General features: G+C 34.3%; 3 protein-coding genes across 3 annotated transcripts; all 3 read left to right on the forward strand.

Annotated features, from left to right (window-relative positions):
• The first annotated feature begins 455 nt into the window (after window positions 1-455).
• On the forward strand, window positions 456-5,726 carry LOC125848942 (uncharacterized). The gene is made up of 10 exons (XM_049528913.1): window positions 456-687; window positions 2,815-2,944; window positions 3,171-3,309; window positions 3,390-3,602; window positions 3,682-3,820; window positions 4,512-4,662; window positions 4,742-4,851; window positions 4,928-5,025; window positions 5,142-5,211; window positions 5,471-5,726. Exons 1-10 carry the CDS (start codon window positions 595-597, stop codon window positions 5,558-5,560), a joined length of 1,233 nt encoding a protein of 410 aa, XP_049384870.1. The 5' UTR covers window positions 456-594; the 3' UTR covers window positions 5,561-5,726.
• A 2,151-nt stretch (window positions 5,727-7,877) lies between these two features.
• On the forward strand, window positions 7,878-8,448 carry LOC125848957 (uncharacterized). Its single transcript, XM_049528926.1, has one exon. The coding sequence runs from the start codon at window positions 7,929-7,931 to the stop codon at window positions 8,265-8,267; it is 339 nt and encodes a 112-aa protein (XP_049384883.1). The 5' UTR covers window positions 7,878-7,928; the 3' UTR covers window positions 8,268-8,448.
• Window positions 8,449-9,309: 861 nt separating this feature from the next.
• Window positions 9,310-9,836, forward strand: LOC125848959 (protein RALF-like 27). The gene has a single exon (XM_049528928.1). The coding sequence runs from the start codon at window positions 9,354-9,356 to the stop codon at window positions 9,684-9,686; it is 333 nt and encodes a 110-aa protein (XP_049384885.1). The 5' UTR covers window positions 9,310-9,353; the 3' UTR covers window positions 9,687-9,836.
• Window positions 9,837-13,720: the final 3,884 nt, after the last annotated feature.

Genomic DNA, 13,720 nt, shown 5'->3' on the forward strand with positions numbered 1-13,720 from the left:
ATGATAGATGTTAATAACATAGATATATGTAAATTTATAATCATAATTACATCACAGTCATTTATAAAATAAAATTACTATTTAAAAGTGTATTACATACAAAAAAATAGATGTTGATAACATATGTATATATAAATTCATAATTATAATTATATCACAAATCATTTATAAACAAATTAAAATACATTACAATCAAATAATTTATTATGTTAAACAAAATAATACATAAAAAAAAAATAGTACATATAAAAAATTAAGTTTATTATTGTTAAAATTGTAATCTAAAATGTTAGAATTATAAAGTTCATAGGGAGTTAGGAATGGATTTTTGTATGTTTTCTCAAAACAAGAGTTTATATAAAAACAAAAATATTACATAATTGTTTTACCAAAAAAAAAAAAAGAGGAAAAGAACCTATAAAAATGATCAGCACCAAGATGGTTTTACAAGATTACCCTCCTTGGTCTTATTGGCGACTCTCCAACTTTATCCCTATCTAGGGTTTTTTCTTCTCTCCCGACTAAGAGAGTTCTCCGCTGCGCTGCTTGCTGTTCACACTCTCTATCTCTTGGGAAATTTTGCGGGGGAGGAAAATGACGACCGTGGTTCCTACTTCTGAGGAAGATCCCGTCCTCTCCGTCGTCCGTTTTACGGCGGAGATGTCATGGGCGGACGCCGGCGCCGAGGTAATCTCTAGCCAGTTTCTTTCACCTTTCTGTTATTGTATTTATTGTTTACTGAATTACCACTGTCTCTTATACATGAATTTACGATACGCTCTCAAAAGTTTGATATTTTCTCGGAAATACTGTTCGATGTTTACTTTTAAAGAATATTGACTCGGCTTTTGTAGTTGTCAATCCGATGGATTGACTTTAGTATCAGTTTATTTAAGAAATAAAATGACATGGACTAGAATAGAGGTAAATGGATAGAGTATTCGTATAGCAAAGCAGGAGTGGTTTGGGGATGAAGTAGAAGTTCATCTATTATTCTCCCAACAAATTTTGTGGATTGGATATATAGGACTCATAAGAATTTTATTGAGGAGTCTATACATGGATATAAAATTTGATTGTCCATATGCGGAACTTCTCAATCGACCAACAGTATATGGAATGGCTGCAGAGGATGCATAAGAAAGCATATGTGCTCTGATTTATGGTTAGGATGCCTAATGTCTAACTCTGTTTTATTAAAAAGAATATAAAGTTAGAATCTGTTTGATATATTGTTTATAATGTCTTTTGAGCTTTGCGCTAGTGTTGATAAATCAGATCTCAAAGAACACTTCTACCTCTCCCTGAGAAAAATTAGAGGTTATTTTTGTTTGGGTCTGTGATGAATAGGTTGAGATGAGAGAGTTATGACTACCCACTAGAAAGACTAATCCAATCCATAAGGATGTACCAGAAAATACAACAAGCGAGTTGGTGTATTGATCTGGATGGAGAGGAAAAAACATGAATTGAACTTGTAATCTTTTTCGGAGGTATCCATTTCTCCTGGAGAAACAAGAAAAAGAAATCCCAAGGATAAGTTTTTTGTTTTAGTTTGACTTGTTGTCACATATGAAATAACGGACTGTATAAATTTAGTGGTGTAGTTTCTTTGCATTCCTGCCCCATTTGTGGATTACACCGGGCATGTTTTTGTTGTTGTTTGTAGTTTCTTTGCATTCCAAACCTGCTCTTTTCCTAGGATTTATGCCGGTATACTTTTGCCAGATATTTTTGTCCCTATTAGAGATTCGATACAATGGAGCTTTTGAACTGTTGTAGTGGGTCATGGTTGTCAAAAAGTAACTTCTTACTTGCTGAATTTTAGGGGTTACCATACGCAATATTACGCCCCTCTTCATTTTGCCAGCAGTTTTGTGCTTCTGCTGTTCTCCAATATCACATGCTTATCTGGAGTCTAAGCTCATTTTTTCTTCCATCTCATTGGAGTTCTTGGAAAGGGGTACAAGAGAAACCATACTCAAAAAAATCGCAATATGTCCACTACTCTAGTAAATATAGTTGGAAGACTCCTAACAAATTCAGCCCCAGGGCTTTGGTCTAGTGGTAAGAGCACAATACGTGATTTGTGGGTTAGGCGTGCATGCCAAGTGTTTGAATCTAATCACAAACAAAAGCATGGTATGTAAGTGGAGAAGGGATTTGCAAGACCTCTTTGAGTGAAAAGACCGGTAGTCTTGCTGAATAACAATTACGAAAAGAGAAGAGTTATTTGTAAATGATACTCCCTCAATTTCAAAAAAGAATGACCTATTTTCCTTTTTAGTCCGTTTAAAAAAGAATGACCCCTTTCCTTCCTTGCAACACTTTAATATTGCATGTTTAAGGCCACAAGATTAAAGGACATTTTGGTATATATGATATAACTTTAATGTAGGACCACAAGATTGAAAAGTCAACTTTATTTTCTTAGACTCCGTGTCAAGTCAAATTAGACCACTCTTTTTGAAATGGAGGGAGTAGTGTTTAAAAGACCCAAAAGAAATCCTCAAAGTCCATCCAAAATCATTATAGCATCATGTGAAGCTTCCTATGGCAACAACGACCCAAGCTGATGCCAAATGCAGAGTCATGGTTATGCACTTATGCTTTATACAATCTCTGCTGATTGTAGTCAAACTACTGCTTATTTTGTTGGTGCATTGTGTTAAAATATCTGAGAGAAAGAAACATGGAAACTCATCTGTTTCAGTAAGTGCCATATGGAATACTATACAAACAGATTGGTGAAAGATTTTTTTGATTGGACCTTTTGGTCGTTGTACGAGTTCTAAATTGGTGATCCATTTATAGACTGCAGAGCCTGAAGTTAATAGATTGTGTGTCGAGGCCCAGAAATGCATGATTGAAGGAAGGTGGTTGGATTTGGTTTCGCTTATGCTCGCTTCTGCAGATATAATATTTTCTAAAGCTTCTGAAAAAGGTAAAACTACATTTCTGCCTCAGTCCAATCAACTGCTGATAATGATAGGTCCTGACCTTTTCCATACTGGGGGGCTTTTCTTTTTTCATCCATATAAAAACAATTATTTGATTGTCTGAGCCAGTTATTGTCAATTGTCGTCTTATGTTTCTTTTCCCAGTTTCTGTTTCTCCCTTCTTCTTTTTTTTGCTTTTGTGATTGCCTAATATGCTTTCTTTCTGCTCAGATCTTGAGTGCGTTTTCACAATCATGTGCAACCTTGTCAAGAAGCCTGAGAGCTTGGACCAAGTACATGAGATGGCAGAGCTCATATCCGCTAAAATCATTCAACAACCTAATGATAAACCCGCATTGCGCTTGAAAATGTATCTCACTTTGCGTTAATCACTTTGATTCCCTCAATTTTTTCTGTTGTCTCATTACATTTTTTCTCATCTCTTTTCAGCTTGTTCAATCTCTACAACCTGTTGGAGAACCCATACAGCCGTTTCTGCGTTTACTTGAAGTCCCTCAATTTGGCCACTGGCGGAAAGGTTACTGAACACATTTTGCCATCCATCAAAAAGATGGATAACTTTTTGAAGGAATGGAATCTTGGAGTCAAAGATCAGAGAGAGCTGTTTCTTGCAATCTCCAACATTTTAAAGGAAAACAAAGGGTAAGATGGGAGTGACTTCTTTTTTGGACTATTCATGCTTATGATGGTGCCTTTTTCTCATACTCGTGCATATTTGCAGCTCTACAAAAGATTCTTTCATGTTTCTAACAAAGTATCTGGAAACCTTTTCGTCTGAAGATGCTTCTAATATGAACGAGGCTAAGGAAGAAGCTGCCCGCGCAATTGTTGATTTTGTCAGATCACCCGATATGTTTAAGGTATTTCTATATTAAAATGCTCTCTCACTCTAAACAACTGAAATGGACAAGAGGTTTCTGACTTGCTCTTAAATTGCACAAACAACACAGATAGACTTATCCAAAAATAAAAACACAAAAGAAAAGCTGTCCACAGTAATTTAATCCATCAGGGCTCCTTAATGTGAACAGAAGTCTGACATCCTATTGTTTAGATCAGTGAAAGGCTTGTCAAATAACTGATCCGATGATTTTAAATTCTCAATTTTTCAAGCTTTCTCGCTGATATTTGATGCAATTGGTGTTCTGTGGTATCACCATTCCATGCATCACAGTTAACCGGAGTGCTTTACAATATANATCAGTGAAAGGCTTGTCAAAGAACTGATCAGATGATTTTAAATTCTCAATTTTCCAAGCTTTCTCGCTGATATTTGATGCAATTGGTGTTCTGTGGTATCACCATTCCACGCATCACAGTTAACCAGAGTGCTTTACAATATAAGCCAGAATGATGTGACTAGTATATTACAATGTTAATTTTTTTGACTTTTCTGGATGGAGCTGTTCGAATTTGCTATTGCTTGGCTGCCACTACTGTAGAGTAGACCACTATATGATCAGAATGAAGACCCATTGGAAAAGAATTGAAGTTGTGTGCCTTATGCGTTCCTGTGTTCCATAGTTGATTTCTGTCGTTTCAATGTGGCAGTGTGACTTGCTAGATATGCCAGCTATAGCCCAGTTGGAGAAAGATGCTCAATATGGTCCAGTATATCAACTTCTGAAGATCTTTCTCACTCAGAGGCTGGATGCTTACTTGGATTTTGAGGCAGCAAATTCAGCATTATTAAAAACCTATGGTAATGTACTTACCTTTGTACAGATCAAGCCATCAATTTAGAAGGAGCAATGGCCTGAAACTTTTGGTTGATGTTGTAGGACTTGTCCATGATGACTCTATATCAAAGATGAGGTTGATGTCGTTGGTAGATCTTGGCTTGAATGAATCTAGTCAAATTCCTTATTCTGTCATCAAACAGGCATTGCAGGTACATTTCTTATCTTATTTTGTTTGTTGATGTTTCTGCTCTGCATGTAGCTCATTTGGTCTTTTGCTCTTTTCAGATTGATGACATTGAGGTAGAATCGTGGGTTGTTAAGGCAATTACAGCTAAGTTACTTGATTGCAAGATTGATCAAATGAATCAAGTAGTAATAGTGAGGTGTGCTCTCTATTGTCAGCCTTCCTTTACTGTCTCTTCTGTCAGCTGGAGATTTCTTTTAAAATTTTTTTCCTGTGATTCGTAGTTGCATTAATTGTTTGGTTGTCATTGTGTAGCCGATGTACGGAGCGTGTGTTTGGTGTGCATCAGTGGCAAGAGCTCCGCACGAAACTAGTGACTTGGAGGGTAAATAATTATTTTTCTACCTAGCTCTAACAGTAATCAATCTTGTTTATGCTGACTTACTAGAGATGTTACATCCCCACCCTTCCCTCTCAGACGCCTCCAAAGCATGCTCCTATGTTTCTTCTGCCCAAAACACAAACTCAAATTAGTGCAGCACGCTGCTTCCACACAACATCTTTTCAGATGCTCGTTCATTTTCATTCTTATTTGTAATGGGTCGTATGCTTGCATGATTTTGACTATTGTCTACTCTTTACAGGGCAACATTGCAGGTGTTATCAGCACAGTTCAAGCCAATAAGATTACAGAAGATAGCACACAGGCAATGCAAGGTTTAGCAATCCGCTGAGTGTTCTTTGTAGCGGTCTCTTCACCTTTTTCAGCTTGAAATTTTGATCTTTTTTTTTTCTTTGGGCAAAAATATACTATTTGTTAACTTACAATAGCCATTTTTATCTTGTTCGTCGAGCTTTCGGGCTGTATTTCTATGTGACGACTGTCTTTGCTTTGTACTATTAAGTTGACTCAAGTATTTGGAAATAGGTTTTGTTGCCCTACAAATTCACTTGTTAGGATATCATAGCAGAAGGAATTCCTTACAGGCTGGAATAATTCACTCTTGATCGTTTCTCGTTCAGATTAGGTGTTATGATTCGGCACGAATGTCACCTTTTGGTGAGTCTCTCAAATTCAGCTCATCTTTATCCAGCAATATCATTTGTGAAGCTAATTACAATTTGTTGAGTGATAAATTTTGTTAAGAGCGTTGATCTAGTCCAGATCCATGGTCAAACTTCAAAGTTTAAATAGGTCCAAGGTTATAACAGTGGCGGGTTTTTGAGTTATTGTCAGTTGGTCAATCTATACGCATAAAAGTGTTTTTTGCATGTGAAATTGTAGATGTGGTCAGAAGTGAATGAGGCGGACCTACCCTTACAGTAGGGGTCCATGGATATCCAATGTAAGTATATTTATCTTAAATCGTGTATATATTTTTTAGGGAAAAGGGTTTGATTTACCCCTGAACTTTATGATTTGGAGCTGATATACCCTCCGTTTAAAAAGTGGCTCATATATGCCCTTGTTGTTATAGAAATGGCTCATATATGCCCTTTTACTTGACAGACCAATAATTAATAAATTAAAATTTTATTTTTTTGTCTTTTATTTGAGAAAATGCCATGTGGCTTTTAAAATACCCCACTCAATAACTTTTCACCATGCCCACCCGACCCAATTGGAAACAAAACCCCCGCCCATTTAAATAAATCAAACCCATTTCATTTCATTGTCTCCCCAATTGGAAACAAAACCCCCAGCCATTTAAAGTTTACAATAGTATTTTGATCTATTAGCTTTCTAAATTTTCTGAAGAAATCGGTACCTCTTTTTTTATTTTATAAATTGTTCAATTTTTTTAATTGTCCCAGAGAAATTGGTGAACAAGCAATCTTCTACTAAAACTGATCTTCAATGGCGATAAATTATTTTAACCGTTCAAATTGAACTGAAATGCATTGTTTTGTGTGTGTGAACTCGTCTATCTTCCTCTGTCTTTCCTATTCGTGTGTGTGATGTGCCATAGATTCACCTTTAGTAAATTTTATTGAATAAAAAATGCTTTTGCAGAATATTAGAGCCGCCAACAGTGATGATGCCTTCTACAAGTATTGCTAAAACTCTAGCAAGGCCAACATNTTGGTGAACAAGCAAGCTTCTACTAAAACTGATCTTCAATGGCGATAAATTATTTTAACCGTTCAAATTGAACTGAAATGCATTGTTTTGTGTGTGTGAACTCGTCTATCTTCCTCTGTCTTTCCTATTCGTGTGTGTCATGTGCCATAGATTCACCTTTAGTAAATTTTATTGAATAAAAAATGCTTTTGCAGAATATTAGAGCCGCCAACAGTGATGATGCCTTCTACAAGTATTGCTAAAACTCTAGCAAGGCCAACATCTTACACTATAAAATTTTGATGAAAAAACTGAAACTTCCCTCGTCAATGGAGCTCATGAAACTGCCAAGCTTGCTGGTCTTCTTGAGATTTTCATCAAGAAATGGAATGAAATGGGTTTGATTTATTTAAATGGGTGGGGGGTTTTGTTTCTAATTGGGTCGGGTGGGCATGGGTAAAAGTTTTTGAATGGGTATTTTAAAAGCCACGTGGCATTTTCTCAAATTAAATACAAAAAAAATGAATTTTTAATTTTATTAAATATTGGTTTGTTAAGTAAAAGGGCATATATGAGCCACTTTTTAAACGGAGGGTATATCAGCTCCAAATCATAAAGTTCAGGGTAAATCAGGCCCTTTTCCCTATTTTTTATGATCATTCCTAAGTTATATCTTTTATATTAAAGAAGATAGTAATGATTCTGGCACCTTGAATTTCTGAACTCATTGTACCCTCTCCAGAATCAAATCCAACCGTCTACACTTTTAAGACGACTCCATAGATAGTTGAGGTTGACCATACATAGCTGGTGGATACTGGGGTTTCCACTATATGAAGGTAGGACATAGAACATAGGACAAACAAAGACTATCAAGTCAACTAAAGAAAAAAGGTGTCCATTCATATCTTATCCCAGCGTGTGGGCATTAATTGTATCAGCTCACACTATTAGGAGTCTATTTAAACAAAACATCTAAGTGAAACGAATAGGTAACTCAATCAATTCTAGTAAAAACAAATTCCAATATAATATCAACCATGGAAAGAAAATGGTACAAGAAAATGACGACGATGCTCCTTGTGCTACTTGTAACCATAATAAAGGTGCAAGAAGTAATTGGAGCATTAGAATGTAATGGGACAAACAGCAGCATAGGTGCTTGTCTTCCAGATGTTGATGAATTCTTGATGGAATCAGAAACAAGCACTATGATTCTTGCTGGTAATGCTAGAAACCAATATCTATCTTTCGACGCGGCGGGGAGTAGAGGAGAGATATGTAAGGAAGATATTTACGGTAATTGCATTGGTAATAAGAACGTTAAAGCATCACACTGCACCTATGGTAGCCGCTGCGAACGTGAAATATCCTCGTAAATCGTGTACACGTCTCCAAGGGCATCAACTACCTGTTTGCTTTACTTGATCCAATACTATCTTCTCTTGTTGAAGAAACTACTTGTTTTACAGTATGTATTTGTTGTGTCTCAATGTCTCTTTAAGTACTAAATGCTTGACTTTTATAGCAAATTGATGATGGTGTTTTATCTGAACAGAATGCTTTAGTATGTCTCCAATTCAATTACAATTGGTCTGAAAACTCTAATGTATCACTATGATTTTCATTATTTTGGTTGAAACAAAAACAAAATCTGTATTAACAATAACCGGCCTTACACGATTGGAAACATCAGCAACAACGCACTCACCAAAATCATTACTTTCACACAACATATTAGAAATGTATTAATACATATATATATATATATATACACACACAATTATAATCCTCTTATTGCCATAAATTGCATAAACAGCACACATATATGTAATTGTAGATATCGTTGAAAGTGAATGAGTTTAGTTGAATTCACAGGTGGACCGCGGACCTACCCTCTAGGGTAGGGGTCCATTGGATAACTTTGTACTATATTTTTTTATGAGCACTCCTAGCGAACAAAGGTAAAGTGGTTTCACTAGTTGATTTGGGGCGTACAAGTGGATATTTACTTGGATTCAAGTTTCCACATTTTAATTCTTTGGCACTTTAGTAGTTAGTTACAAGTTACAACTCAATTTTAGTTTCTATAAAGTTACACCTCAAGCTTTGTATTAAGCAGTTGACATGTTTATATTATTTGAATTTTTTAAAATTAAAATATTTATATTAAAGTAGTAATGATCCGGACATTTTAAATTTCTGAATCCGCCTCTCAAGATCCAAATCCAACCTACCACACTTTTAAGCCGACGCCATCGACGGTTGAGGTTCACCATACATAGTTGGTGGATGGTGGGGTTTCCACTAAATGAAGGTAGGACATAGGAGTCAACTAAAGCGTTAAAAGCGGGTGGGCAATAATTGTACCAGCTCACATCTAATAGGACTATTTAAACAACAACACCAAAGTGAGAATAACTCAAACAATTCTTGAAAAAACCAAAATCCAATAAACAAATAATATGGGAAGAGAATTGTACAAGATGATGCTCCTTGTGCTGCTTGTAACGGTAATAAAGGTGGAAGCGGTATCAGAATGTAATGGGACAAGCAGCAGCGTAGGTGCTTGTCTTGTAGATGTTGATGAGTTCATGATGGAATCAGAAACAAGTACTAGGATTCTTGCTGTTGCTCGTGGTAATGCTAGATCACAAAAACTAAATTACAAAGCGGCAGGGAACAAAGCAGCGATATGTAATGAAAAAATAGTCGGTAATTGCATCGGTAATAAGAACGTGAAGGCAACACACTGTAACTTTGGTAACCGCTGCAAACGTGAAGTAATATCCCATTAGTAAATATGTGCAAGTCTCCAAGGGTATCAACTACCTGTTTGCTTTTACTTGAACCAATAACATCTACTCTTGTTTTTACATTTTGTATTTATCGTCTCTTAAGTACTAAATGCTTGATTTTTATAGTAAATTGAAAGTGTTTCGTTTTAACAGAATGCCCAAAGTATTGCTGTGATTTTCATTTGTATTTTGGTTGAATCCTGAATTCGCCTATACGCTGAAAAGGTATTAATAATAACTTAGATTATTTCCACTTATTTGTACACGATTGAAAACATGAGCAACAAAGCGCTAAAACAAATCGTTTCTTAATGTCTCTGTTTCGCATTTCTGGTATAAGCTAGCTCAAAGAGGAACGGCTTTTATTTTACTCATTTTCAAAAAAATTGTCAAGCCAGACCTCATTTGTTTTCATTAAGATGTAAATATCTAAATTTGAAAGCACATCTGAATGATTAATATGTTATCTCTCTATCTGAAACTTTAAATGATTAATGTTGTTATAATATGTGTTAAAGTTAAAAAAGTTGTGTAAGAAGTTCGGCTATTCCAAGTGCATTGAATTTGAAGCCAAAAGTTTAAAAGGTCGATTGTCATAGTTAGTGTGTTAAGAACAAATCTAATGAATTTCAGTTGAAACTTACTGAATTTGCTTTAAATCGCGTCAAAGGATACTGAAGTTTTTACAATTGAAGCAGGGAGGATGCAATGTACATGCTGTTGGAAAATGCAAGAGGGTATCTCAAAGAAACTGTCCCTCATACATTAAAAAGAACTTCTTTCACTTAATTAACAATTGCCAACCATGAGACTAATTATACACTACACCGTCAATTCACTTTTACTTGTCCATTATATTAAAAATATTTTTTTATTTCTGCTTATCACTTTTAACATATCAAGAAAAAAATATATTGTTTCCCCTCATGTTTTATCGTCAACGATAATTACTTATTCCCAAACTAAAGGTAAAACATGAGGCAAAAGATAGTAAAAGTGAAAGGGGGGAGTATTTGCTTCTGTGTCACCAAGTAACAACGCCAGAAAACAGGAAGACCAAAACATAAAAATCAGAGCAATGTAACTTTGAGTAGGGATGGCAATGGGCCGGTGTGAGGCGTGGTGGGGCGGGTTGAGCTTAACTCGCATAATTTTTAATTGGCCCAGCATAATAATTTTTTTCATTTTCAACCCACCCCGCCCTGCATAATTTTTTTAATATTTTCTTTTTCTCAGTTAAGTTTGATAATAAAAATAAAATTCATAAAAAGAAATTTATTTTTTCATTAAGTTGTATTAATTTAATAGGATAGTGACTTAAAATTTTATTTTTAGAGGTCAATTGGAAACATGTAAGAAATTGTATAATTTTTTATTGAACCATTTTCATTTACTATCTTGAATATTTTAGTAGTTTTAAAGAAATTATTTTAATAAATAATGATCTATCACTCCTATAACACGTAAGAAGTTAAAATTAAATTTGAACTCACATAAAATCACATATACCCGCAACCCGCACCGCCTTACAAATTTTAAAAAAATCCACTTCAACCCACCTTGCATACCACCCGGCCCGCCAATTGCCATCACCTAACTTTGAGTGTGGGCCAAATTTATTTTTGGTAGCAGACATAACCAATGCTGTAAGAATAGACAGTGTGACAAAGGACACACAATGCTTGGTAGCCGGTAGGATATTAACTATTGCAATAAACATGAAAGTTGGTGAGTGGTGGCTTTTTATGGCCTTGAAAATATCTTTCATGTTTGAAATTATTTGCTTCATATATATCTACTGTGTTTTGTTATATCTGATTATACCCATATAATTCCAAATTCATCATATCTTTGTGTAACCAAGTTTATCCTTGTGTAACTCATCTAAATTCGCAGAGCCCATTCGTTCAAAAAGTAGTGCTTCATATAAAAAAATTTCAATACCAACTCAAAACCAAAACGAAAGAAGCATCCCATCACATCATTGGTGGTGTGTAGACAGTGTAGTACCGGTAAAATGAGTCCATATTTTGGTAACCCACCCATATTTTAATGGGTTGGGTGAGCGACTTTTTACATGAATAAAATATGAGTTGATATCCATATTTAACCCATAAAAATATAGGTAAAATACGGATAAATTATGGATAAAACATGAATTAGTCAAATAGGTTAAGCTTCTAACTTTTATTCACTCAAAATTTATGATATCACTAAAAATATTGTCATTTCTCTTCCTTTTTATGTTCTTCTATAGAACTAATTATTTTTATCTATAATTGAAAAGATGAAGTCTTTGGCCCACCAAAAATATATATTTTAAACAGTGGCGGACCTATGTAGTCACTTATGGGTGCTTAAGCACCCACTACCTTTTGTGTCAACATTCTTATTTATGTACAAAATTTAGAAATGTATTGAAATATAATAACTGAGCACCCATTATATGTAGTAATTTCCGAGCTAAAAATAGTTGAGCACCCATGATACAAAATTTCTGGATCCGCCACTGATTTTAAATATACATTTCTTTTGTTAATTATAATTATAATTTTTTATTTGATTAATTTTATATTGGATAATAAATAATAGTTCAAAATAAGCAAATCATGTATTAGTATTGACATTGCTTAAAGTGCATTAAGTATGTTTTAGTCCTAAAATGCAAATATTCATTTACTTTTAAAAATATTTTCCCCTTGTTATTACATTAATTTATTTTATATTGAAAAGTTATAGGATTTTTTTTTTTTACTTTTATGATATAATAAAATTAAATGAAGCATTTTTAACAGTTTTCAACTAAAAAAAGACTAAAATATTTTTTCCATGTTGAATTCTTAAGTAGAGTACTATTTACTCATGAAAATATGGGTAAGCTAGTATTTTACCCAATCCATTTGTATCCATATCAAATATGGACGGGTTGAATTATTACCCATTTTATGTTGATCCATTTTCAACCCACCCAAATTTGACCCAATCCGCCCATTTGCCACACCACTAGTGGTGTGTAACCATACAAGTTACAAACTCCTTTGTGGACTTTCTTCTTTTCATCTTCTTTTATTATTTCCTAATACTTTTAAATTTGTGGTCTAAAATTAAAAATCTATTAAATGTACAAAAAAAAAAACCTTTTATTTTGTGGTATTAAATAAGTTATTTTGAATTTAAAAAGTTGACAAAAAAAGTTAAAGCAATGAGTCATTCTTTTTTAAAAGTACTAAAATGTAAAATAGATCAAATAAAAGTAATATTTTAAAGATTATTTACTTTTTTTGGTTTTCACCGGTATCCGGAGCCCACATTGGAACCCCGACTAAATTCGGATCGCGCATTGCAGGGCCCATTCGAGGGTGACGCTCCCAACAAGATTTTCTCCATACCCAAGGCTCAAACTCGATACTTCTGGTTAAGGGTGAAACACTCCCACCAGTGCACCACAACTATGGGTGGCAACGGAACCGGTAACGGAACTACCGGACCGGGACGTTCCGGAACCGGAACGGAACCGGGCACCACGGGCCGGAACCGAACCGGAACCGGGACGGACCGGAACCGGTAATTCCGGAAAAAAATACCTGTACCCGTCTCGGACCGGAAACCGGGTCCAACCGTTGTAAATGATATTTTTTTATTAAAATTAAAAAATTAGGAATATTACACTTAAAAATTTATACTTTTAAAGTTTTAAATACAAACTTTCAAACTTTTAAAAGTATAAAAGTTTAAATTTCACAATTTAAAACTTTGAAAATTTAAATTCAAACTTTAAAACTATAAAAGTTTAAATTTTACTCTTTAAAAGTTTGAAAATTTAAATTCAAATTTCAAACTTTAAAACTATAAAAAGTTTAAATTTCACAATTCACACTTTAAAAGTTTGAAAATTTAAATTTGAATTATAAACTTTAAAACTATAAAACTATAAAAATTTAAATTTCACACTTTAAAGTTTAAATTTTAAAAGTTTGAAAATTTAAATTCAAACTTTAAAACTATAAAAGTTTAAATTTCACACTTTAAAAGTT

Source organism: Solanum stenotomum, chromosome 12 (genome assembly GCF_019186545.1).
Source record: "Solanum stenotomum isolate F172 chromosome 12, ASM1918654v1, whole genome shotgun sequence".
Lineage (NCBI taxonomy): Eukaryota > Viridiplantae > Streptophyta > Magnoliopsida > Solanales > Solanaceae > Solanum > Solanum stenotomum.

What these genes read in the sequence shown, in the direction of transcription:
- LOC125848957 (XM_049528926.1), top strand. Translation starts at nt 7,929, where the DNA reads ATGGAAAGAAAATGGTACAAGAAAATGACGACGATGCTCCTTGTGCTA.
- LOC125848942 (XM_049528913.1), top strand. Translation starts at nt 595, where the DNA reads ATGACGACCGTGGTTCCTACTTCTGAGGAAGATCCCGTCCTCTCCGTC. An exon ending in TCATCAAACAGGCATTGCAG is followed by an intron (nt 4,852 to 4,927) that starts GTACATTTCTTA and finishes TGCTCTTTTCAG; the next exon opens with ATTGATGACATTGAGGTAGA. An exon ending in AATCAAGTAGTAATAGTGAG is followed by an intron (nt 5,026 to 5,141) that starts GTGTGCTCTCTA and finishes GTCATTGTGTAG; the next exon opens with CCGATGTACGGAGCGTGTGT.
- LOC125848959 (XM_049528928.1), top strand. Translation starts at nt 9,354, where the DNA reads ATGGGAAGAGAATTGTACAAGATGATGCTCCTTGTGCTGCTTGTAACG.